The sequence below is a fragment of the Natrix helvetica genome (genome assembly GCF_964273705.1).
Source record: "Natrix helvetica genome assembly, chromosome: 4".
In the NCBI taxonomy this organism is placed as follows: domain Eukaryota; kingdom Metazoa; phylum Chordata; class Lepidosauria; order Squamata; family Natricidae; genus Natrix; species Natrix helvetica.
In genome coordinates, this window is record NC_138550.1 from 154,967,935 (window position 1) to 154,992,335 (window position 24,401).

A 24,401-nucleotide genomic window follows, 5' to 3' on the forward strand; every position below is an offset into this window, starting at 1 on the left:
TCTGGCACATGTGCCATATTTCTCCATAACGGAGTTAAATCCAAACCCTCTTATTGCCTTGAGAAGAGATCTGAAAAAAAGAGGGACTTGTTTTGAAATAGGGACAGCGAGGATAGAAAAAAACATTAGCGGCTTAGAGGAGAAATCATTATGAACCAAAAGTCCATTCTGCTTTCATCTGTTGATTTAATACTTCGCAAATGGTTGCTATCCACCCTGAGAACTCTCTGATAGAGACATGAAATAAATAGATGAAAGCATTTCAGGCAGCTGGGCATGAGAAAGCTGGAAGGAAAATTACAACAAGGAACAAGGACTGAAAGATTTACAGATACCATGGACCATAAAATGATTTTGAATTCTGGCCAAGCTGTTGACTCAATCTTCTCAGCCCGTCGGTTCTGTCTTACAGCAGCTTCACTGGTCCCTCACTTATTTTCTGGACACTATTCAAAAAGGTTACACATGTGAAGCCCTCTTACAACTATTTGAAAGAAGCATTGTTTCACCAGAACCTGCCCAGTTTTACAATATGGGAGAGAGGCCTTTTTCCTCAGCTCCACCTCCATTATCTGATGCCAACACGAAAAGTTGCATTTTCTTGGTGGCTGTTTCAAATCTTTGGATTTTGGGGGGATAGGAGGCAGGTTAAAGTCAAGTCAAATCTCTAGGAAGTATGTTCAATAAATAAATGACCCGGGAAGTCATTGTATAAAGTGAATGTTTCTCTCCTCCTGTGAATATCAGGATAATTTCATAGCGTACTTTCATTACGGTCTGTTTTCCTCTCAACATAATTACTTGTGAATGGGGGTGGGATATGTTATATTCACTGTTCAGAAGATAAGAATCTTATGGAAATAAATGGAGTGGGGCGGATATGCAAAATACTTTGTTGGAAGAAATGTCCTTCTGGGTTCAGTTCAGTGGTGGGATTCAGCCAGTTCGCCCCACTTTGGGAGAACCGGTTGTTAAGTTTCTGAGCAGTTTGGTGAACTGGTTGTTGGAAGAAATCATTAGGCCAGAGAACCGGTTGTTAAATTATTTGAATCCCACCACTGGTTCAGTTCCAAGTGGGGAGAAAGACACTGGAAACAGTGCCTGGACTAGATGACCAACAGGGGTCTGACTAGATGAGCTCCAAGGTCCCTTCCAACTCTGTTACTGTTAATCCTGTATGCATGAACACAAAGTTGCTTTGTGTTCTCTGCACTTTTTTTTATTACAGTCAAGCCTGAAAGACGCCATACGATGCAGTTGTAATATTTGTTTTTAATGTTTCTTCCATCCAGGTTACAGTCCCTGTGAGGCAAAACAATTTGCTTCTTCAGCCTTTGCTCCCAGACACTGAATACAAAATTATGGTCACCCCAATCTATGCTGATGGAGAAGGAGTCAGTCTGTCAGCTCCAGGAAAAACTTGTGAGTACAAAGTTTTAAAGGCTCAAATATTAGCAAGTGCTTGTATTTAATTAAGATGTTTCTCTGAGATGTTTTGAGAAAAAAATATAACTTACAATGTGCTTCTTTCCCATCTTAGTGCCTCTTTCTCCTCCACAAAATCTAAAAGTCTCTGATGAATGGTACAACCGATTAAGAATTAGCTGGGATGCGCCTCGATCCCCCACGATGGGGTATAGGATTGTATATAAACCTGTGAATAGTGAGTGCTTGAAATATTTGCCTGTCTGCTATATTTATATGTTGTGTAGCTAAGTTATACTTTGTGTAAATAATGTTCCTTCCTAATTCTCACCAAATTATTCTTCTCTACACAGATAAGATACAAGATACATTTTCTTCTTGTAATTGGGGAAAAAGCTGCTGGATTTTTGAGGATGTGGAAAAACAATTGAAAGGGAAAATAATAGTTTATTAAACTTGTATGCTGCCCAATATTCAATGATTCTGGCAACCCACAACAATCCAAGAAATTACAATGAAATAAATGAAATATAAAGCTCGCAAGCGTGATGAAACAAAGGGTCTCCCTCGCCCTCAGCAAAAGCTTGGGAGAAGAGTCAGCTTTTTGCAGCTCTCCTAAACAAAGAAATATTTAAGAAATGTTTCTATTTTTTCCCCGGAAGTTCAGAGATTAGAGTGTGTAAAACAAACAAATGATCTGTGAATAAACATGAAAAAGGCAGTTTGTTGTAATGGTTAAAATGCTGGCTTAGAAACCAGGATATTGTGAGTTCTAATACTGCTTTAAGTATGAAAACTGGCTGAGTGACTTTGGACCAATCACTAGGAGGCTGTGAGTTCTAGTTCTGCCTTGGGCATAAGGCCAGCTGGATAACTTTGGGCCAATCACCAGGAGATTATGCATTCTAGTCCTGCCTTGGACATGGAAGCCAGCTGGATACTCAGACTGATCCAGCCCAATCTTAGTTGCTATGGTGTCCCAGCTTCATGGCAGCCATAATGGCTGCCTCGTCTTCATCTTTGGCAAGGAGGGAAGAAACCAATGGTGGGTTCCGGATTCCGGACCCAGTGGCATCCACATGGATGCGTGCAGCACGCACATGCATCTTAGCACTTTTGCGAGCCTCTGTGATGCTCCAGCTGCTCAGCAGAGCATCGTGCAGGTGCTGTACGAGCGCCGAAGACCTAAAAGACTGGTAAGGAGCTCGGGTGGGCCCTCTGGAGCACCGTATTGGAATGTTATCTGGTACTCCGGGCAGGCTCTGGTACACCCATACTGGGGCGTACCACCTGCAACCCACCACTGGAAGAAACCCTGAGTCCAGGGCAAGAGCTGCTGCTCTCCGTGACCTGCAGGGTGCCCCTCCTTTGTGTGTTACCTCCTATGGGGTAACTTTAGCCCCTTGGGGGGGGCCCTCTGACAAAGAGGATTTGGTATGTGGATGCAAAGCCCCACTCCCCTGTATCGATCTCACAGCAACATCACCAGAACTGGATGATTATGAGCCAGTCATTTACCCTCAGCCCCACCCACTTCACAGGGTTGTTGTTGTGGGAAAATAAGAGGAGGAAAATGGATTGTATAAGTTCACTGGCTTGAATTATTTACAAAGCAATAAAGGTGGGATAAAAATACAACAAATATTAAACAAAGAAATGCATAATAGATCATATTTATATATCAAATTTATTTATTGCATCATTATAGACCTCTTGCTAGGTATTCTTGCTTTCAAATTAAGGATCACTTTTGTGGGTCAGAAAGCTATAATGGAACTTCCCAACATCTTTAACCCAAATGCAGTATTCTTTTGGGGGGACGGATGGACCATGTTGATCAAATCCCTCTCTTGTTTCTTTCAGTTTCTGGACCAGCACTTGAAACTTTTGTGGGTGATGAAGTCAACACTATCCTTATCTTGAATTTGCTTAGTGGAACAGAGTATAATATTAAAGTATTTGCTTCTTACACAACTGGATTTAGTGAAGCCTTAACAGGTGTTGCCAAAACATGTAAGAACCTTGAGGTTTTTTGGAATCTTTATTTCCATGGATCATATTTCACAGATTACTTTAGTAATCATTTGCTTTAGTAAGGAGTTATAACAAAGAATCAGGGTCTCACTTGGATATTTTTTCAGAAAATATCCACAGAAAGTGGAAGTTCACCGTTTAAAAATCAGATCCATTTTAATACATTTCTATTTGATTACTAAGAAGCAGTCAGGTCTATTCTTTGGAATAGTTTTACCATTATGGATATTTGAAACCTGGTAATTGTTAACTCCTTTTCCTAACTTTCTTAGTGAAGCATGTTGTGCAAACACAAATGTCTATCGTAAATTGTGACCAATGAGGAGTCCACAATCTGTAGAGAGAAGAGTAATGAGACTAAAGTATGATTCTGGGGTTCCTGTCTCCAAAATCTTTGAAGGACTTCAGAGCAGTGGTGGGTTCCTACTGGTTTGGCCCGGTTCGACTGAACTGATAGTATTTGGCGGCCTGGGTCACTGCAACCGACAGCGACCCAGGCCTGCCATGCCCCCCAAACCATTTCTCTGGGTGGCGCCATAGGTACCACCATCTTGTTTTTTGCTTCTGCGCATGCGCAAAATGATTTTTATTGGACTGTGCATGTGTGCGCAGCACACATCAAGCGTGCCTGCGCATGTGCGGCATGCCCATGAGTGAACCGGCAGTAGTGACTGCCAGAACTCACCCCTGCTTCAGAGGTTATGCCTCAATCCCCCCCTTGTCATCTCGATCCTTCTGCTTCCCATTCTTGGTGCTTGGATGAAAATGTCTTCTGCAGTCTGATGAAAGAGAGCATGTTCTTCTCATGTATTTCAGAGGAAAATAAAACGTTCATGAACTTCTCATTGCTTAAGTCTGATATTTGGGTGACTAGGTGACCAAGAGGTGTGGGGGTGTTCTTCTCTGCAGCCCTGTCTGTAGCAGTCCACAGCATTTTAGGTTTCTCACAATTTGGAAATGAGGACATTTGTCCTGCAGATTCTTTCAAACAGGGAGGTGTGAACCACAAGGGAGTTTTTGGAATGATGGAAACATCTGTAATACGAAACTCCACCGCTATCTCCAACTATCAATTATACTTAATGCATCATGAATGCAATGCAACAGAAGAACAAAAACTTTAGTTCACTCCAGAGATGGAGAATGTTGCAGAACCTGCAAGGCAGATTTTGGCATAACATTAAAAGTTCACCTCTTGCTTATAAGAGGAATTCCACTAAGCAAGAACTATGGTTCCTCTGATATCCAAATTACGACAAAATATGCCTTTTTCCTGTCTAATGGAATTGATAAAAAAGCATGAATAATATTGTATTTGTACTTTTTTTTTTTTTGCAGTGTATTTGGGTGTGACAAATTTAGGAGCTTATCAAACCCGAATGACAAGCTTATGTGCCCAATGGCAACCCCACAGGCACGCGACTGCTTACAGAATTGTAATAGAATCTCTTATTGGTAAGTCAATATATCATGCATACGTTGCTCAACTGTTAAGGTGCTCCTGTTGACCAGGAATCTAATGTTTCTATTGACAATCTTGAGGGAGCATATGTGACGATGTCACCATTGGCTCTGTAGCCTTCAAGGCCATGAAAACTTCCTCAGGAAAGTTCTTCAGGCATGTCCATGAGGTGACAACCAATATCCTTGGAGGACCTCTAAGGGAGATGGATGGCTATTTCTGTACTTCTGTAGAGTGTGACAGCTTGCTTGTGTGGGGTGTGACAGTCTTTCTGGGTGGAGGAGTGGGCAGTATAGCAAACATATAAATATGAGTGTCAAAGTGTGTTCAGAGCTTCCTCTTGCTATGAAGGGCCCATCTTTATTCAGCTGAATAAACACATAAAGCTTATTGAGGCAAATACTTGAACTCTCTCTTTATTTACACTGAGCCACACCTGAAATTGGCAAAGCACTCCCTAGTTGACATGAGAAGACATTCAGGTAAGAGTCTCTTCTTATCTGAAAGGCAAGAGTTACGTGCTCAAAAGCTCTGAACTATTGAAACTGCCCTCTTAAAAGACTAAGTAATCTATTCTGGTAGCAATCTGAGGTCTTCATTAGGGCAGAGGTCTGACATCTCCATCATGGTATTGAGACACAAATGTACGTGAAGACATCTCGCTTGAGCTTAGTAGTCTTGCTAAAAAAGTGCTTTATTTCTTTTAATTAAAAGTGAATATGTGAGAAGTTGGTGTTTTTCAAACATAAAAATGATGATGACCAATGCTAGGTGGTTTATAAGACTATTTGATTTCCATGCCTATCATAGCAGCCGTTTTGTAAAACGAGCAAGCCACCACGGCCACCATTTTACACGCCCACTGTTGATACTTAAAAGTCCAAATATGCTCACCTGTTGTGGCCCAGCAGGATCCAGTTGAGCTGCTTATGGACTCGGATAGCGAGGAACCATATGAGTCTGCCCTGGATGATGTGGAGGACCCTGTGCAGGGTTTAGACTCAGAGCAGGGACCAGAGAGGCTGGTTGGCCACCAGAAGGCGCCTGAGGTTTGGAGCGGTGGGGAGGATTAAAGGCAGTTTGTCCCTGATGCTAGATTGAGAAGGCCTGAGAAACGGAAGCAGCAACTCCTAGGCATACTCACAGAAGATGATTAAGCACAGGTGGTTGTGGATTGGCCCCTCCCCAGAGAGATTATAGGTGAGGCGTTGGGAGGGGACATTTGCAGGAAACAATGGTTCGAACTAGTAGTTAAGAAAATCTATGTATTCTAGCCGTGTCTGCTCGTTTGGACTACCTGTGTTGCTTCATTTGAATTGAATTGTGTCGCTCTATTGAACGTGAGTTGTCTGGGCCCTCAGCCAAAGGATTTGTTATCTCAGTAATTAAACAGTGGCAAACAGCCAAGCCTGTGTTCTGGTTTATTCACAGGCATGGAGAGGGGGGTCAGAACACTCACCTATCACAACCTGAACTACTTTAATTGTAAAGCATCAGGGAGAAGACCTTGAAGGAAATAGGCAAGAAACATTGTAAAAGCAAAGAAGGCGGAAATATTCCTTAAGTCCTGGAAAACCAGCTAGCATTTGGAAGAGATTCAGGGTAACTTCTCTCTGATCCACTAGCATAGGAGAAGAAAGAGAGAGAAAACATACTCAGCCTTGCAGGCAATGGTGGGATCCAGCCAGTTTAACAACCGGTTCGGTGATTGTGTGCTTTGCGTGTGCACACTCTGCGTGTGGCTGTACCTAACATACACTCGGCAAGCATCAGCAGTTTTAACAAAACTTACCTTCCACATTACTTCTGGGGAGTAACACAGCTGAGGTGCAGCAATCTGCTCTGCTGTGCAAATCAGCCGAGAGGATATAGGTAAGCTGGACCAACCTGATTGTTGGAGCGAACTGGTTTGCTCCCCAGCTGGAGCGACTGGTTCACCCGAACGGGTCGAACCAGCTGAATCCCATCCCTGCTTGCAGGGTTCTGTTTCTTGATTTGAAGAAGCTGACATTAGTAGACTAGAATTATGTTATCATGAAGAAATATCAGAAACAAGAACCATTCACATTGATAGACATGGTCCTCCTCCCTCACAGTTCAAAATATACTTGTGTTTAGGGTGTTGTTCTTTATGCTGCTGTGTATTTTAGAGAATAACAATAAAGTCCTGATCATTTAATGTTCTCCCTTTACTTTCAGATGGGGCAATAGAAGAAGAACCATTAGGTTGGGGAGCATCTAGGCATTGTTTCTTTCAACTCTTTCCTGACACAAAATATAATATCAGCGTTTACTCACAAGTTCAGGAATTAGAAGGGCCTGCTGTCAGTATAATAGAGGCAACACGTAAGTGGATTATTTCTTATATAATGTTGACTCCGAATATTGTTCGTGTATTAATTGTCAGAAGTAAACAGAGATTCCATCTGCCTATCTAATTTTCTGATTTATTTTCTATAGTTTCTTTTGATATACAAAGCATCAGAGACTTTGGAATTAGGAGCTTCATGAAGTGAAATTGATATCTATATTCAAAGTCAAACTTTAGATTCTTGTTCAAACATTGAAGAAAACACTTGTGATTAGCAGATGGTAGGGACAGGCCTGGTTTCATTAGTAGGAACTTATTTTTCTGCCTCTCATTGGTCAATAGACAAAATATTAGCTTCAGTACCTATGGATGTCTAGATTTTGAGCTTGAGAAAAAATTTCGGATCTCTATAAATGGGATCTTGGTAGTTGTGCTTAGGACAATGTTTTTTTTATTCTTCCTCTTCAAGCATCTCAGTAAGGCATATATAATATATCAACTTACTACATAATTCTTTCTAACTTTTATCCATTTTCAGTGCCTTACCCAACCGAACCACCACCAACTCCTTCAACCACCACTCCACAGCCTACGATTCCTCCAGCAAAGGAAGGTAATCTTTCTGTAAAGACAATACTAAGAGATTTTTTAAAAAAATATTATTTAACTATAGTATGGTAGTCCTTGAATTTTAATCACAATTGGAATTGGAACTTGGAGCAATGCAGTTAATGAATTGTGCTCAATTTTACAACTATTTTTGCTGTTAAGTAAATCACCCTGGTCATTTAACAAATATAATAGAATGGAATGGAATGGAATAGAATACACGCTCTCAGTGTACATAAAAGAAAAGATACATTTGTCATGAATCATATGGTACCGCACTTAATGATAGTCATGGGGTACAAGTAAGCAATCAGATCACAGTCGGAAACAATCAATATAAATCTTAAGGATACAAGCAACAAAGTTACAGTCATGCAGTCATACAGTCATGCAAGCCAGCCTCCTCTTGACATAAAAATATGGGTGGGAACAATGCAAGGAAGTGTAAGGAAAGTAATTATATCATTTGGAGCCCAAGAATGAATTAGAATGGTACAGTATCTGTTTTGGTATTTTCTTGAAGATGGTCTTTATTTTAACTATGCAGTTTAAATACAGGAAGATTTAAGAGTAAATGTGAAAAAGCACAATTCTTTTGGTAGTTCAGGATGAAAGAGTAAGAAAACTAGTGAAGGACATGAGAGTGACAAAACACTCTAAATATGGCACATATGATTCATTGGTAGTTTCAAGCCAGATTTTTGCTGTTAGCAGGTCATTAAGAAACATATGAATATAAGAAAGAAGTTGTATTTCATGCTTGTTGATTTTGAGACAATGTATGATGAAGTGAGTTGGAGTGAATTATGGAAAATTCTTAGCAAGTCTAGAGCTAAAAGGCTGATTGATCACTTAGAGTGCTGTATCAAGGAAGTAAAGCCTCTTTGAGAATCAATAAAAAGTTCAACAAATGATTTGACATTGCTCTCTTGGTTATTCAAAGTTTTATGGATAAATGTACAATGGATGTTTGTGTGATATTTCGATATTAGATATTAGTGCTTGTTTGAACATGAATATGCAATATGGAAACATTGCTATATTGCTGGCTGAGAAGCTGAATGATTTGCAGTGTTAGACTGTATGATGAAAAGATAACTATGGATCTGTACATCAAATTTTTATTATTTATTGTACATGTTATCCATCTCACCGCTGAGCGACTATTAAAGACCAAAGTAGTTGTATTTGATTAGGAAAACTAAATCAAAAATTGCAAATAAGGCATGAAATTAAAGTATGTAAATTAATTTGCATAGAAGGCTTACTAAAACTGGGAAATTTGTGGAGAAATGTACAAAAGTAAAGAGTAGTTTGTTGTTTATTATGAAGAATAAATGTTTGTCAAAATAAGGGAAACTATTTGTGTTATGTGAATATGCTTCTGCCGCAGGGAATCAGAGTTTCCTTTTTTATTTCAAACTCCTTTGTATATTTTTGCAGTTTGCAAAGCTGCAAAGGCCGACCTGGTATTTTTGGTGGATGGATCTTGGAGTATTGGAGATACAAATTTCAACAAAATAATTGGCTTTCTATATAGCACTGTCGGTGCCCTTGACAAGATTGGTCCCGATGGAACTCAGGTGAGCACGAGAGAAGATTCATTGAGAATATGAACATTTTAAAGTTAGTGTGAGATATTTTCAATTGTATCAAAATATAGTCACACTGAACAAACTGAAAAAAATTAATCTGAAAATATGTTTATTTTTCACATTTCGATTCCAACACAAAGACTCTTTGCCCATAGTTTTTAAACTGTACTTTTTTCATCTAGGTCAATCATGATCAGGATCAGGGGTTCCAAACTTGACAATTAATATTTGTGAACTTCAACTCCCAGAATTCCTCAACTAGCCATGAGAATTCTGGGAGTTGAAGTCCATGAATGTTAAAGTTGCAAAGTTGGGAGACCCCTTATCTAGCTGAAAAAAGTACTCCTTTGTCTGTTCTAAATCTAGAACCAATTAGCTTTGCATGACTCTAATATTTTGAGAAAGGGAGAAAATGTCCACACTTTCTTTAGTTTGATAATCAGCCATCTTTTTCTGAAATGACCTTCTTGCTTCATGCTCCTTCCCATATCTGACTCATAGACTGGGATTTTAAAAAAGTAAAACGCCTCTTGCTAAATTGTGTACATGAATGATTATTAAGGTATCTTTCTTATTCAGGTGGCAATTGCCCAGTTCAGTGATGATACGAGGACAGAATTTAAATTGAATGCCTACAGAAGCAAAGAAACTCTACTAGATGCCATTCAGCACATAGCCTACAAAGGGGGAAACACCAAAACAGGTGGGCTGAATTGCCGGAAGAGTTATAGGAGTTTACAAAGTTGAGTTCATTACAATTTTTCTTAGACAACCAATAATGGTTTAATAGTACATGATTTTCTTTCTTTCTTTCTTTCTTTCTTTCTTTCTTTCTTTCTTTCTTTCTTTCTTTCTTTCTTTCCTTCCTTCCTTCCTTCCTCCCTCCCTCCCTCCCTCCCTCCCTCCCTCTCTCTCTCTTTCTTTCTTTCTTTCTTTCTTTCTTTCTTTCTTTCTCTCCCTCCCTCTATCCCTCCCTTCCTTCCCAGGCAGAGCAATTAAACACGCACAACAGATCTTATTTACCTTGGAATCTGGGACCAGGAAGGGGATCCCAAAAGTTTTAGTAGTGATCACAGATGGACGATCTCAAGATGATGTGAACCAAGTTTCCAGAGAGATGCAACTAGATGGTAAGGATTCATTTTCTTAGGAAATCTTCACAATGTCATCAGTTTGATACACATGTGCCTGGCCTTCCTATGGTAAATAAATAGATGACTCTGTTAACATATTTTTGTGAACTTAGCCAGTTATAGTTTATTCAATAAATCATTATTGAGCAAATAAAGGTGTAGTATATGTGGACAGGGTCCACAGGGACGCAATGGCAAAGACACTGAGCTTGTTGATCAGAAAGGTCGGCAGTTTGGCGGTTCGAATCCCTAGTGCCACGTAACAGAGTGAGCTCCCATTACTTGTCCCAGCTTCTGCCAATCTAGCAGTTCGAAAGCATGTAAAAATGCAAATAGAAAAATAGGAAACACTTTTGGTGGGAAGGTAACAACGTTCCATGCACCTTTGGCATTTACTCATGCCAGCCACATGACCATGGAGACGTCTTCAGACAGCACTGGCTCTTCGGCTTTGAAATGGAGATGACCACCCTAGAGTTGGGAACAACTAGAATATATGTGCAAGGGGAACCTTTACCTTTAACTTATGTGTGATCCCCAATTCTTTGCATATCTGTTAGCTAATTGGTCGCTTAAATGCCACAAACACATATCTGGCATGTTTCTCAAAAGCAAACCTTCCACAGAATTAGCTTCCAAATTAATATTTACCACCGCCTTCTTCAACCTTGTGGAATCAAGTTTAGTTGGGGCTTGAACTCCTGTTATTTCACTCCTAAAATACTCCAGCTTACAACAGTGGTATGCCTGGCAGGGTAAATATTAGTGTTAGATCATGTGTTATTGAGAGAAATAAAGGAAATATGCTTCTTTATCCATTTGACTCAGATATGGGTCATTTCTGTTCCTAAAATAAACTTGGCCAGCCAAAGGAAATCAGATGCCAAAACCAATCTTTTTTTCTGAATATGCAGAAAGAATAAACAGATGGTGTTGATAAGAGCAAGGAGGTTATTTATGACCTGTTCTGGCCCTTGGAGAAAATTAGGTTTGGCCCAAGAAGTAGCTGGAGCAATCTTCTCCGATCTGCCCTCAGTTCAATTTATAGTATTGAACTATAAATACCCACCATTCTCTTGGATGAGGGGTGTCCAGTGTTGGCTACGTTAAAACTTGTGGACTTCAACTCCTAGAATTTCCAGCCTGGCTGGGGAATTCTGGGAGTTGAAGTCCACAAGTCTTAAAGTTGCCAAGATTGGACACCCATGTCTTAGAGGAATTGTCCAGTCTAACACATTTGGAAGAGATGGGCTGAGGAAGCCTCAACTAGATTACTAAAATATATATTCAACTTTTATTTATATATTTATCAATTGACTGATCCCAGGAATGTTTTCCTTCCTTCCTTCCTTCCTTCCTTCCTTCCTTCCTTCCTTCCTTCCTTCCTTCCTTCCTTCCTTCCTTCCTTCCCCAGGATACAGTATATTTGCCATTGGAGTTGCAGATGCTGACTATGCAGAACTCGTTAACATTGGCAGCAAGCCGAGCGACAGACATGTATTCTTTGTGGATGACTTTGATGCCTTCAAGAAGATTGAAGATGAACTGATCACTTTTGTCTGTGAAACAGCCTCTGCAAGTTAGCAGTTTTTTTTTCTTCCTGCCTATTGCCCCATTTTTTTAAAAAAAAGCATTTTGCTAACATGATCTTCAGAATGATAGTGTACGACATCTCATTTCTCTTTGTGTGTACTTAGACATCAGTCCCATTAAGTTTAATGCTTTCTCCCAGATAAGTGCGCACTTGACGGTAGCATTATAGAAGTGTATGTTGCATTTATACACAATTTGGATGGTGCTCAAAATAGCTAATAACAATTTCAAATGGACTACTATAATTAAGTCAATAAAGAACATACAATGTGCAGAAAGAAAGAAACTGGTCCCATCATTTAAAAACTACTTCACCAAGTTGGATAGAATACTTTTATTTATGGTAAGATGAAACCCATAGAGAATGTACCGTATTTTTGGAGTATAAGACGCACCTTTTTCCCTCAAAAAAGAGGCTGAAAATCTGGGTGCGTCTTATACACTGAATACAGCATTTTTTGACCTCCCGAAACCCCACCCCTTCACCAAAATTGCAGTGCATAGCCTTTAGGGGGTTTCCAGAGTGCTTCTGGGGGCTGGGGAGGGCAGAAATGAGCAAAAAACAGACTGTTTTTTGCTCGTTTTTGCTCCCCCAGGAGCACTCTACAAGCCTCTTAAAGTCTATGTATGCCCTTTTTTGATTAAAAAATGGACCCATTTTTGTGAAAAACGGGCCGTTTTTGGGAGGTCTACAGAGTGCAAAAACTTTTTTGCCTCTTCAAAATCTTGGTGTGTCTTATACTCCGGAAAAGGGGTATTTAAAAAAAACTTGGGAGAACAGATTTGGCTGGAATATGTCCGTTTGACAATGATGATGGTCAATTTTTAAGTAAAAAAGAAAATAATAGAAAAAAAACAGCAATTTTAGAAAAATAAACAAACATAAAGAAGGCATCCTGATTCATTTTAGTGTAGTATGTATCTATATAATATTACCGGTAGCTATATTATTTTGGCTATAATATAATAACAAACCATTGTTGTTTCTATCATGTCTGTATGCTATTTAATACATGACATTCACCCTTCTGTTTCTACCATACATTGTAGTAATAAAGCACCCAATATAATGTAGATAGTCCTTGATTAAGGACCAGTCACTTAGAAACTGTTTGAAGATATGAAGGACCACCCAAAAGCTACTTAAAACCCATTTCCAGACTTCTGATGACTGCACAAATACCTGTGCTCAGGTGGATTCATTTGGAGTCCTTGGCAACTGGGTTATCTTTATGGCTATTTGCAGCATTCTACAGTTGCATGATCATAATTAATCACATATTTTCCTGGCTTCCAGCCTTTTTAAAGCCAGTTTCCAGCAAAAATACCCAGGAATACTGATTTGCTCAACCATCATTTATTTGCTTAACGATTGCCATGTTCAATTTAGTGACCGGCATTCAGTTAATGGCTGCTGCAAAAAAGACCATAAAATCAAGTTTGGAGTATCTCAACGTATTGACCCTCGTAACTTACAATGGAAATTCTCCATTACAGTCGTAAGTAGAATTGTAATGGCTACAATTCATACAGCAGTGTCATCACGAGCTATTGAATGCCAAAGGGAGTAACAGTGCAGTGATTGCTTGCCTGTCTCAGCTGCCCAAAAGAAAGACATGCCTGCTAGTTTTCAAACATCTGCTTCCCCTCAAACCGCAGCCACAGAGCAGTGATTACTTTGTTTGTGAAGCTTTCCAAATGTGGACTGGATTTTCAAAATAGATGGATATATTCCATTGATCACAACAAATGCAACATCGCTGTGTCTATTTCAATAAGGTGAAGAATCAATAGACCCAAGATCTATCTAAAGTTTATAGGAAACTAGTGTTGATAACCCGGCGTTTCCCGGGTATTTATATAGAGGGGGAAAAATGTCCGGACGAAATGCAATTTCTAATGTTGGATTTTCCCCTTTACCAGAGGGAGCCCCCTTGTGGAGTGCTGTGAAGCCATTACCATGGCAACTCCACTGTGCTGTATAGTAGAAGCCATTTTAAGGCAGTACAGTAGAAGCCATTTTAAGGCACAACAGGCTGTATCTTAACAGAGCACACACCCCCTGAGGTTTTAGGGGTATCTTACACCCACAGTATTTGTTTCTAGAGAGTAAGGCATCTGTGTAGCAAGTTTGGTTGAAATTGCTCGAGGCGTTCCAGAGCTATGCTGAAACAAACACACACATACACACAGCCATTTAGATAGATGATAGATAGATGATAGATAGATAGATAGATAGATGATAGATAGATAGATAGATAGATAGATAGATAGATAGATAGATAGATAGATAGATAGATGATAGATAGATAGATAGATAGATGATAGATAGATGATAGATAGATAGATAGATAGATAGATAGATAGATAGATAGATAGATAGATAGATAGATAGATAGATAGATAGATAGATAGATAGATAGATAGATAGATGATAGATAGATAGGATGGTGCAAGAAACTTGGCAAAAGGAATGCTTGATCGATTTTTAACAATTAAAAATACTGTTTGCAGGTTTTGACATGTTTTAATTTCTTGCTGTTGGTAACAGTTTTCCTAAAAAATATAATACACTTGGCATTATGACTATTTCTTCTGAGAGCTAATTTGTTTTCTTCCTTTTTACAGCTTGTCCATTGGTGTATAAAGAAGGCAATAGTTTAGCAGGTATGTTGTTATTAAACGTCCTTTTTTCATCTGATAAGCAGTGAATGGATAATGTAATATGTACACAGTGTATTTCCTTGCGATAGTTACAGTTTAAAGATGATCACTATGGAGAGGGATTCATCTAATATTCTGTGTTATGCATGAGATGTTGGACTGTTTTTTGTTATTGTGTTAGTAGTTTTGCCCCAGAGCGTATTGTATGCTTTTAACTGTTTTACTGCTTTTGGATTTTGTAAGCCACCCAGAGTCCACCAGAGTAGCTGTACCAAATGTAAATAATGAACAATAACTTAGTAATATTACATTCTACATTGGCTCCTTCACTGCACCATAAATGGGGTGAGGAAGTTATATTTGGAGACCAGTATTAAAGAAGAAGCATTTAAGCAAAATTAACGTGAACCCTGAGATTCTGCATCATAAACACATGCCAGTTGCCAAATGTTTGAATTTTGATCATGTAATCATAGGGATACCACAATGGTTGTACGCATGAAAAACAGTTATAAATGACATTTTTCAGTGCCGTTGTAATTTTGAACAGTCACTAAAGAAATGATTGTAAGTCTAGGAATATCTGTACCATCTTTCCTTAATTAGCTTCTACTTTCTGTCCACTGAGGGACGCAGTGGCTCAGTGGCTAAGACACTGAGCTTGTCGATCCGAATCCCTAGTGCTGCATAATGGGGTGAGCTCTTGTTACTTGTCCCAGCTTCTGCCAACCTAGCAGTGTGAAAGCACGTAAAAAATGCAAGTAGAAAAATAGGAACCATTTTTGGTGGGAAGGTAACAGCGTTCCTGCGCCTTCGGTGTTTAGCCATGCCAGCCACATGACCATGGAGACATCTTTGGACAGCGTTGGCTCTTCAGCTTTGAAACGGAGATGAGCACCGCTTCCTAGAGTCGGGAACCAGTAGCACATATGTGCAAGGGGAACCTTTACCTTTACTTCCTGTACAATGGAAATTGAAAGCATAAGGGTCATGTTTGTTTAGCTGTGCAATTATCAAGTAATTGTCAGATGGTAAGAATTAGCAGTGCCTGAGTTGCTAAACTCTTCACTACATAACTCATATTTAACTTCCCATTCCAATTAATTAATAGAGATGACACACATATTCCTTTCTTTTGGTTTCTAGGATTTAAAATGATGGACATGTTCGGCTTGGTTGACAAAGAGTTTGCAGCTGTGGAAGGAGTATCTATGGAACCTGGAACATTTAATGCCTACCACTGTTATGGACTGCATAAGGATGCTTTGGTCTCTCAGCCAACCAAGTATGTACTGAAGATAAGGCTATTGTCAGGCGCAAAGAATCAGGATCCTTCATTAAGTTCAAGCACAGAAAGTTTATTATTACAGCCTATACACAAGAACAGGGATCTCCAAACGTGGCAACTTTAAGACTTGTAGACTTCAACTCCCAGAATTTCTCAACCAGCCATGTTGGCTAGGGAATTCCGGGAGCTGAAGTCCACAAGTCTTAAAGTTGCCACCCTTGTTCAAGAATTTGGTCAACTAAGTCAGCACTAAATTGCTGCTAGATAAGAGTCAAGGGATTTAAGAGGGGCTGGATTTGGATCTCTTGTGGCAATGCAAGGACTCTAAACTGATGTTCCCTAGTAACAGTTCCCTAGTAACTGTGAAAGGGATCTTGGAGTCCTAGTGGACAACCATTTAAATATGAGCCAGCAGTGTGCAGCAGCTGCCAAAAAAGCCAACACAGTTCTAGGCTGCATAAATAGAGGGATAGAATCAAGATCACGTGAAGTGTTAATACCACTTTATAATGCCTTGGGAAGGCCACACTTGGAATACTGCATTCAGTTCTGGTCGCCACGATGTAAAAAAGATGTGGAGACTCTAGAAAGAGTGCAGAGAAGAGCAACAAAGATGATTAGGGGACTGGAGACTAAAACATATGAAGAACGGTTGCAGGAACTGGGTATGTTTAGCTTAAGAGAAAGAAGGACTAGGGGAGACATGATAGCAGTGTTCCAATATCTCAGGGGTCGCCACAAAGAAGAGGGAGTCAAACTATTCTCCAAAGCACCTGAGGGTAGAACAAGAAGCAATGGGTGGAAACTAATCAAGGAGAGAAGCAACTTAGAACTGAGGAGAAATTTCCTGACAGTGAGAACAATTAATCAGTGGAACAGCTTGCCTCCAGAAGTTGTGAATGCCCCAACACTGGAAGTCTTTAAGAAGATGTTGGATAGCTATTTGTCTGAAACGGTATAAGGTTTCCTGCCTAGGCAGGGGGTTGGACTAGAAGACCTCCAAGGTCCCTTCCAACTCTACTATTGTATTGTATTGTATTGATGACTTCTTCTACAAGTAGTCCTCAGTCAACAACCTGTCATTTAGCAACTGTTCAAAGTTACAACAGATCTCCCCAGAGCTACTTATGACCCTGATTCAAAGTTCTGACGGCTGTTCCTCCCTCCTTCCCTCCCTCCCTCCCTCTCTCTCTCTGTAGTCATGTGATCGCATTTTGAGTGCTTAGCAAATGACCAATATTCATGGGTATTTGCAGTGTCTCGTGGCCACCTCACTGCAATTAGGGTGTTTCATTTCCAGTTTCTGACAAAAAAACTAACAAACCCCAATGCAAACAATAGATTTGCTTAACGACTACCACATTCATTTAACAACCATCACAAAAAAGGTTGTAAAATCAGGTGTAGTCACACCACCGGTTACCTGCTTAATGTGATTACGGTCAGAAATTGGGGACAATCTGTAACATTATAGTTTTAGGCAACTGTTAAAAAATAACCTATGCAACCTAACAGTGTAATATCAATGTAATTTTTGCATCTAGGAATGGGAGTTCGATTATTTTGGAGTTACAGTGATTTATTTGTTTGTTCGTTTAATTTAATTTAATTCAGAAACACAGGGCTCTGTGCAATTTACATACATGTAAATACAGAATACTAGTATATTGTTATGTGCATATGTGTTTTGCACACAGCTTTGCATGCAGATGTACATTGGACATAACGCTAAAATTGGATAAAGTAATAAAGATATGCTGCAATTTCTGTACATGATGGCAATTGTTTTGCATTAAAAAAAAAACTAAAACCAACAAGCAAAAAAAGCTTTTTGGCTTAAACGTTTCCCTGATAAAGAAGTGTTGCCCTAGGGAAAGAGATGGTGGGAAAAAGAAACAGCATCTGGAAATTCTCCCCCAGATGTTTCCTTCTTTCCTGAAAGATTTCTCCCTAATTTGTAAACATCTTGAAAGAATTCAAAGCAGAAATCTGATGGATGCCTCACAGCTTAATTTGAAGTTGAGTCAGTAGTTGCATTGAGATGCAGGGCTAAGTCAAAGTTTAGCGTTACATCTGCAGTCCAGATTTCCCTTCACTGTCACTTCTAGAAGGCAATTAGAAACATTTGCTTCAGCTTTCAGTATAACCCCAGTAATGTCATACCTATTATTTGACTGCTTCAAAACTTGTCAAATTCACTACTCAACGTGTTTTGAAGCAGAACTCTTGTCACGGTGCTTGTCTCTTGGTAGTTGATGTGCAATAGTAGATACATAGATTTCTGGCAAGACCCAAACTGAAATTAGAACTTGATGAGGCATGTCTTCGTCAGGAAACTTCTAATTTAAACTTCAAAGCCAAGTCATAAATGTTTGACTGTAGCTGATTAACTACCTAGATCTGTGAAGTATCAACACTGTACAGGTTAAGCTAGGTGATTTATTTTGAAAGCATGAGGAAGTGGCCATTATTTATCTAGCAGTTGTACAAAGCCTTCTCTAACTAAAAGCCAGAAACTAGGCCTCATGATTCAATTTTATTGCTTTCCAATAAAGCCATTTTATCTGGAATGGAGGGTGGATGTTGAGATCTTTCACCAATTGCAAATCACCACCTTTGGCATATGCAATGTTCTGCTATTAGGTATATCTCTCTTGCATCCTTAGTTTGGATAAGAGTAGGAGAGATTTACACTGCATTTAGACAGCACTGGGTAACTCTGTAGAGCTGTTCTTTCCCTGTAACTGCAGAGTGGCAATGATGATGTTGTTGTTGTTGACGATGATATCCATTCAGTCAAGTTCAACTCTTGACTCTATGGGCCAGGTCTCTCCACATCTTCTGATTTTGCACTCGTTCTTTGAGTTATTCTATTCTCTGGCTTTCATGTCAGCTTTAATGGTGTCCAGCCGCCATGTTCTTTGGCAGCTTGGTTTCCTTTCACTACGAATTCTTCCCAACATAATTGCTTTCTCCAGTGAAATTGCATAGTACAAAGGGAAAATAAAACTACTGCAGAGAGTCAAGGGACATATGGATGCATCACCAAAGCCAACCGCGTTGCCTTCTTTTCCTCTTAAATTTGGGAAGTGGTATCTATTGAGCAGTTTAGTTTCATATCTAGGTACAAGTAGTCCTTGATTTACTGTGGTGGCACAGTGGTTAGAATGTTGTACTGCAGGCTATTCTGCTGACTGCCAGCTGCCTATAATTTGGCAATTCAAATCTCACCAGGCTCAAGGTTGATTCAGCCTTCCAACTTTCTGAGGTTGGTAAAATGATGACCCAATTGTTGAGGGCAATATGCTGACTCTGTAAACTGCTTAGAGAGGAATATAAAGCACTGTGAAGCGGTGCTATTGCTATTATGACTGTTAATTGAACACATAATTTTGATTATAAGTCACGAAGTTTCTTTGGCAGCCTGGTTTCCTTTTACCACTAAACCTTCCCAACCTAATTGCTTTCTCCGTGTGACCAGACCAATTTTACTACTTTTGTTTCTGGCAGTCATTAAGCAAATGTCATTAAGTGAATGCCACAGTAATTAGGTGAACGTATTGTTTGCTACTGAATGGTTTTTGCAGGAAACCAGAAGTAAATGTTGGCTTCTAGGAAAACATCATCAATCACAGTGACATGACCAGCGGACACTGCAAACAGCTATCATTGTGGGCTGGTTATTGAGTGTCCAAAATATTGTCACATATCTGCAGGGGGGAGCAGCTATTCAAATCCAGGTCATAAGTAGCATTTGGTGGGTTCATTGTAACTTTGATGGATCACTAAGGAACCAGTCATAAGTTGAAGACTACCTATACCTACTTCTGCAGCTCTGAATGAAACGTCTGTGGAGATTCTCTGTTATCCAGATTCTCTGTTATCTCTGTTGTCCCAACTAGGGGTGGGTTCCAACTTCTTCTACTGCCGGTTTGTTCAGGGATGCGCTTCAGGCATGCATGCGCTTTGCACACACACATGTGCAGTAGATAAAAATGCTTCTGCACATGCGCAAAAGCAAAAGACAAGATGGTGGCACCTATGGCACCGCCGATAGAATCGGTTCAGGGGCATGGCCGTGCGAGTTACTACCTAATCAGCTGAACCGGTCCGAATCAGCAGGAACCTACTTCTGGTCCCAACGGTGCTTTTTCCAAAGGCAATTGGATATTCTTTGTTTTTCCCTTGAAGACTCTTCGCTTCTCATCCAGAAAGCACCATCAATTCTGAAGAAGCTTCGTGGATGAGAAGCGAAACGTTTTCAAGGAAAAACAAAGAAAGTCCAGTTGCCTTTGGAAAAAGCACCTTTGGGACTCTGAATGGAACCCACTTTGGGTTATTGCTCTATGTTTCTCCAGGCATTAAATTTATTCTGCATGCATGAAAGGTTTTGTAGAGATGGAAAGCACCGCAAAACCAGCACAGTAGGACATCCTTCCATATCGGGTCTTGTTTAATCTTTGACGATCCATCACTCTGCCTTTAATCAATTATTCATTTGTTAAGAAGAAGAAGAAATGTTTTACAAGTTCTGCTGGTTTTGGAGAGATGCCTGGGTAGACATCTCACTGTCGTATTATTTTTGGATTGAAATTTTAATTTGCTTTCCAAGAAAAAATATGAACAAATTCTTTTTCTCCCAAACATTTTACAGTAACCATCTCAGTTCTTAATGAGAAGCTGCCTACACTTTCACTGGCATGTTCCCAGGGTTAATCTTTCCCGGGGACAGATTTATGCTAAAAAAAATCCCTCCTTATTTGTTAAAATAGTTCATCATCTGGCATGAGAGCTGAATGCTGAAAACAGTACTGCCTGGAAAAAGAGCATTGTGTTAAGTGGAGAGATAAAGCTAATTCATCTTGTATGTGGATTCTTGCAGATTTTAGGGATTAGGAAAGCAAAGCTTTGAGGGAGGGGAAGCCAAATTTGTAACGTGGCATTAGAGGAACATGGGTGGAGGAGGGAAGAGTAAACCTTAAGAATATTGCATGTTATTTTTCAGACCAAAACCTTGTGTACAACTGGAACAGATCAAGTCAGTGATGTATAAGTAATAAGCATTTAGTTACGTTTCCCAGTTAAACAAAATTGTCTCTCGTGGCACAAAGGCTGTCTCCTAGAAACCAGAGAGGTGAAAATGGGAGTGATTAGAGCTTAGGAGCAAGTATTTGATTTGCTCATTGGCTGGATGGCTTACAGGATGTTCCTATAGCTCAGAGCTGTAATAATCCTTCTATTGCGTTAGCCCTTCAGATTTAGGGATATCTGGATTTTTCCCAAGCTTATGGACATTCCTTTGATTTTTTTCAAAATTCCAAGCTTGCAACTGAGGACATTTCCCCCCACTCCAGTAAAAGTCCACCAAATTTAAATTGTACACGTTCCCTTGACCCAATCCACTGATCTTCAGGAGTTTCTCTTTCATTTGTTTGCCTGAAGATGTTTCCTAATTATTCACCCCGGCCACCCCAATATCAGGAATATTGATGAAATGTTGATGATAAGTCAAACCTTAGACATGTGTTTCAAATGTGTGTTCAGATTTGCAACTCCTACTATATTAGTGGTGAGATTCAATTTTTTTTACTCCTGGTTCTGTGGGCGTGTCTTGGTGGGGGGTGTCATGTGAATGAGTGGGCTTGGCCAACTCAACTTCACTCATGGCCACGGTCATTCAGTCACATGATGCCTCCACCAAGCCATGCTCACAGAACCCAGTAGTAACAAAATTGAATTTCTACTTATCTACCTATTTTCTGCCCAGGCCTGGCAGCTCAACACGAGTATCTGCGGAAGAAGATGTGCCTTATTTGATGATTTGATGACATCAGCCCAACTAGCAAAAGAAGGGGTGTCACTGCGTTAATTGGTTTGCTAGCTGTGCTGAGATTTACTGCACAGGTCACAGTTCTTATCTGCAAGTGATTTAGTGCACCTGCTCATTCTCATTCCTTAACTTTCTCTTCTGATCTTCCGTTCGCTTGCCAAGAAGGTGGGCAACATAGCTCTTGCAAAAATGTAGTTAATTGAGTTAGCACTTTTGTATTTTTATTTTCTTTTATATTAAAAATGTTTTTATTAGATCTTGCTTCGGGTTTATTATTTTGCTTACTCGGAAGTATACTTCAGGAGAAAGCCACGATCCACGCTTCGTTAATTCAGGGTGGAACTCCCCCCTAATAGGCCTAATCTGTCATAGTCCTCCTCCTGTATGCTGCCCGCTCTCCCTTCACCAGTCCCATTTCCACTCCTTCAGAGGCCCCAACCCTAGCCCCTCTTCCTCCCCCAAGACCGCCTCTTTGGGTTTACCTTCCTCCCGTGGCGGCTGGTCCAGACTCCGGAAGGCAAGCTCTCTTTTTCGGTGTGACTGCAAGAAGCCTTCCAGTTGCCACCTCTTTGCCAACCACTTCCTGGCAGTGGCGACTGGCTGGAGACCGCCAAAAACTACTGGAGGTCTTGAACATGCCAAAAAAGCCACTGCCATCACCGCCCTGTTCTTCACGCCGGCCGCACGAACACATTGCCTGCTGCGCCAGTCCGCTCGGACTTGCCTGGGCAAGTCCCTCCGGTGCAGCAGGCAATGGGGCACTGCCGGCGCGAAGAGCATGCACAGCCTTCTGTAAGTAACCTTGGGTCAATAAAAATGGTTCATTCCTAATGTAGGACTTCTCTATATTAATATCCCTTTCTGCAAACTTATTTTCTTTTCACAGATATGTACATCCAGAGGGTCTCCCATCAGATTACACCATAACGTTTCTCTTCCGCCTCCTTCCTGAAACACCTCTGGAACCATTTGCTCTGTGGGAGATTTTAAATGAAAGTTATGAGCCCTTGGTTGGAGTTATTTTGGATAGTAAGTATCTGTGGTTGGAGCTGTGCTGTGATTGATTATTTCCATCTGGATTTTTTTTTTTTTTTGCATGTTATCAACAAGAGAATTAAGAAGTCGTGATTTCTGGTTTTTTCTTCTTCAAGAAATCTGTTTTTCCTACCCAGTTTTTCATAAGCTTTTCTACTAATTTATTTATGCGCTATATCTTATTTATACTATGATCTATGAGAGTGCCAGTGTGGTGTGATTAAGATGCTGGCTTAGAAACCAGGAGACCATGAGTTCTAGTCTTACTTTGGGCATGAAGGCTGGCTAGGTGACTTGGGGCCATTTTCTTTCTCTCAGCCCAACCCACCTCACAGGGTTGTTCTTGTGGAAAAAGTAGGAGGAGGAACAAGTATTATTACCTCCAGTTACCTATAAAACAATAATGGCAGGATAAAAATCTAATAAAATATTTATAAACCACCTTTTCATATGGAAGGTATCTAAGGTGAGGTACCTGTAGGTTCCCTATATGTCACTGTTTGGCCAGGACTGTCCACGTTTATCACTTATATCTGTGTATCCTTCATATCTCATTGGTTTACAAAAAAGGACCAGGAATTTCATTAAACTCAATTTGCTTGCAGAGGGATGGAGCAGGGGTGTCAAACTGGATTTCTTTGAGGGCCAAATCAGCATTGTACTTGTCCTCTGCGGACCGGCTGGGGAGTGGGGAAGAGACTGGCCGGCCGGCCACATACAGCACTTTGCCTGGCAAAATGGCCCCCACTTGCCCCATTTTGGCTGCCAGAGGCACCGCGGGCTGGTTGTTTACTATTTCCAGGCTGGCCCCGCGGGCCAGATTTAAGTACCCCACGACCGGATCCGGCCCACTAGAGTTTGACACCCCAGGGATAGTGGATTTAAATAGGTTCCCTTTTGCCTGTGGGATGCTCAGATTTAACCAATTTAAAACCCCACATTTTGTCTAGAAAAGCACCTGTCAAAACTCCCTCCCAATTTGCCTCTCCAGGTTGCCTAGTTTTGGGAATGAGTTTTGATGAAATACGGAAGCCTGTGCTTCTCGTTGTCTCCTTGGTCAGCTGGCTGATCTTGACTTTGGCTTGGAAATATGATGAGCCAATATATATAATCTTTAAAAGAAAATGTGCACAGTTCTCTGAACCTTATTCTCTCGTACAATGTACAGATGATGGCAAAACCTTGACTTTCTTCAATTATGACTACAAAGGGGAATTCCAGACGGTAACCTTTGAAGGGCCTGACATAAAGAAAATATTTTATGGGAGTTTCCATAAGGTGAGGCACTTGCTGAAATATGCTTCAAAAAGATCTTTAATATATATATATATATATATATATATATATATATATATATATATATATATATATATATATATATATATATATATATATATATATATATATATAGAGAGAGAGAGA

At 40.1% G+C, this 24,401-nt stretch overlaps 1 protein-coding gene across 3 annotated transcripts in view; it reads left to right on the forward strand.

The window, feature by feature from the left end:
- The window catches only part of COL14A1 (collagen type XIV alpha 1 chain), a 158,658-nt gene that overhangs the window by 72,375 nt on the left and 61,882 nt on the right, over positions 1-24,401 (forward strand). For all 3 annotated transcript variants that reach the window (XM_081950573.1, XM_081950574.1, XM_081950572.1), the window contains 14 exons: positions 1,293-1,422; positions 1,541-1,663; positions 3,289-3,438; positions 4,798-4,914; positions 7,121-7,267; positions 7,771-7,845; positions 9,285-9,424; positions 10,016-10,139; positions 10,423-10,566; positions 11,984-12,148; positions 14,791-14,829; positions 15,973-16,111; positions 22,831-22,973; positions 24,148-24,257. In XM_081950573.1, the coding sequence (XP_081806699.1) occupies positions 1,293-1,422; positions 1,541-1,663; positions 3,289-3,438; positions 4,798-4,914; positions 7,121-7,267; positions 7,771-7,845; positions 9,285-9,424; positions 10,016-10,139; positions 10,423-10,566; positions 11,984-12,148; positions 14,791-14,829; positions 15,973-16,111; positions 22,831-22,973; positions 24,148-24,257 (1,746 nt within the window). The remainder of the gene's footprint in view (positions 1-1,292; positions 1,423-1,540; positions 1,664-3,288; positions 3,439-4,797; positions 4,915-7,120; positions 7,268-7,770; positions 7,846-9,284; positions 9,425-10,015; positions 10,140-10,422; positions 10,567-11,983; positions 12,149-14,790; positions 14,830-15,972; positions 16,112-22,830; positions 22,974-24,147; positions 24,258-24,401) is intronic.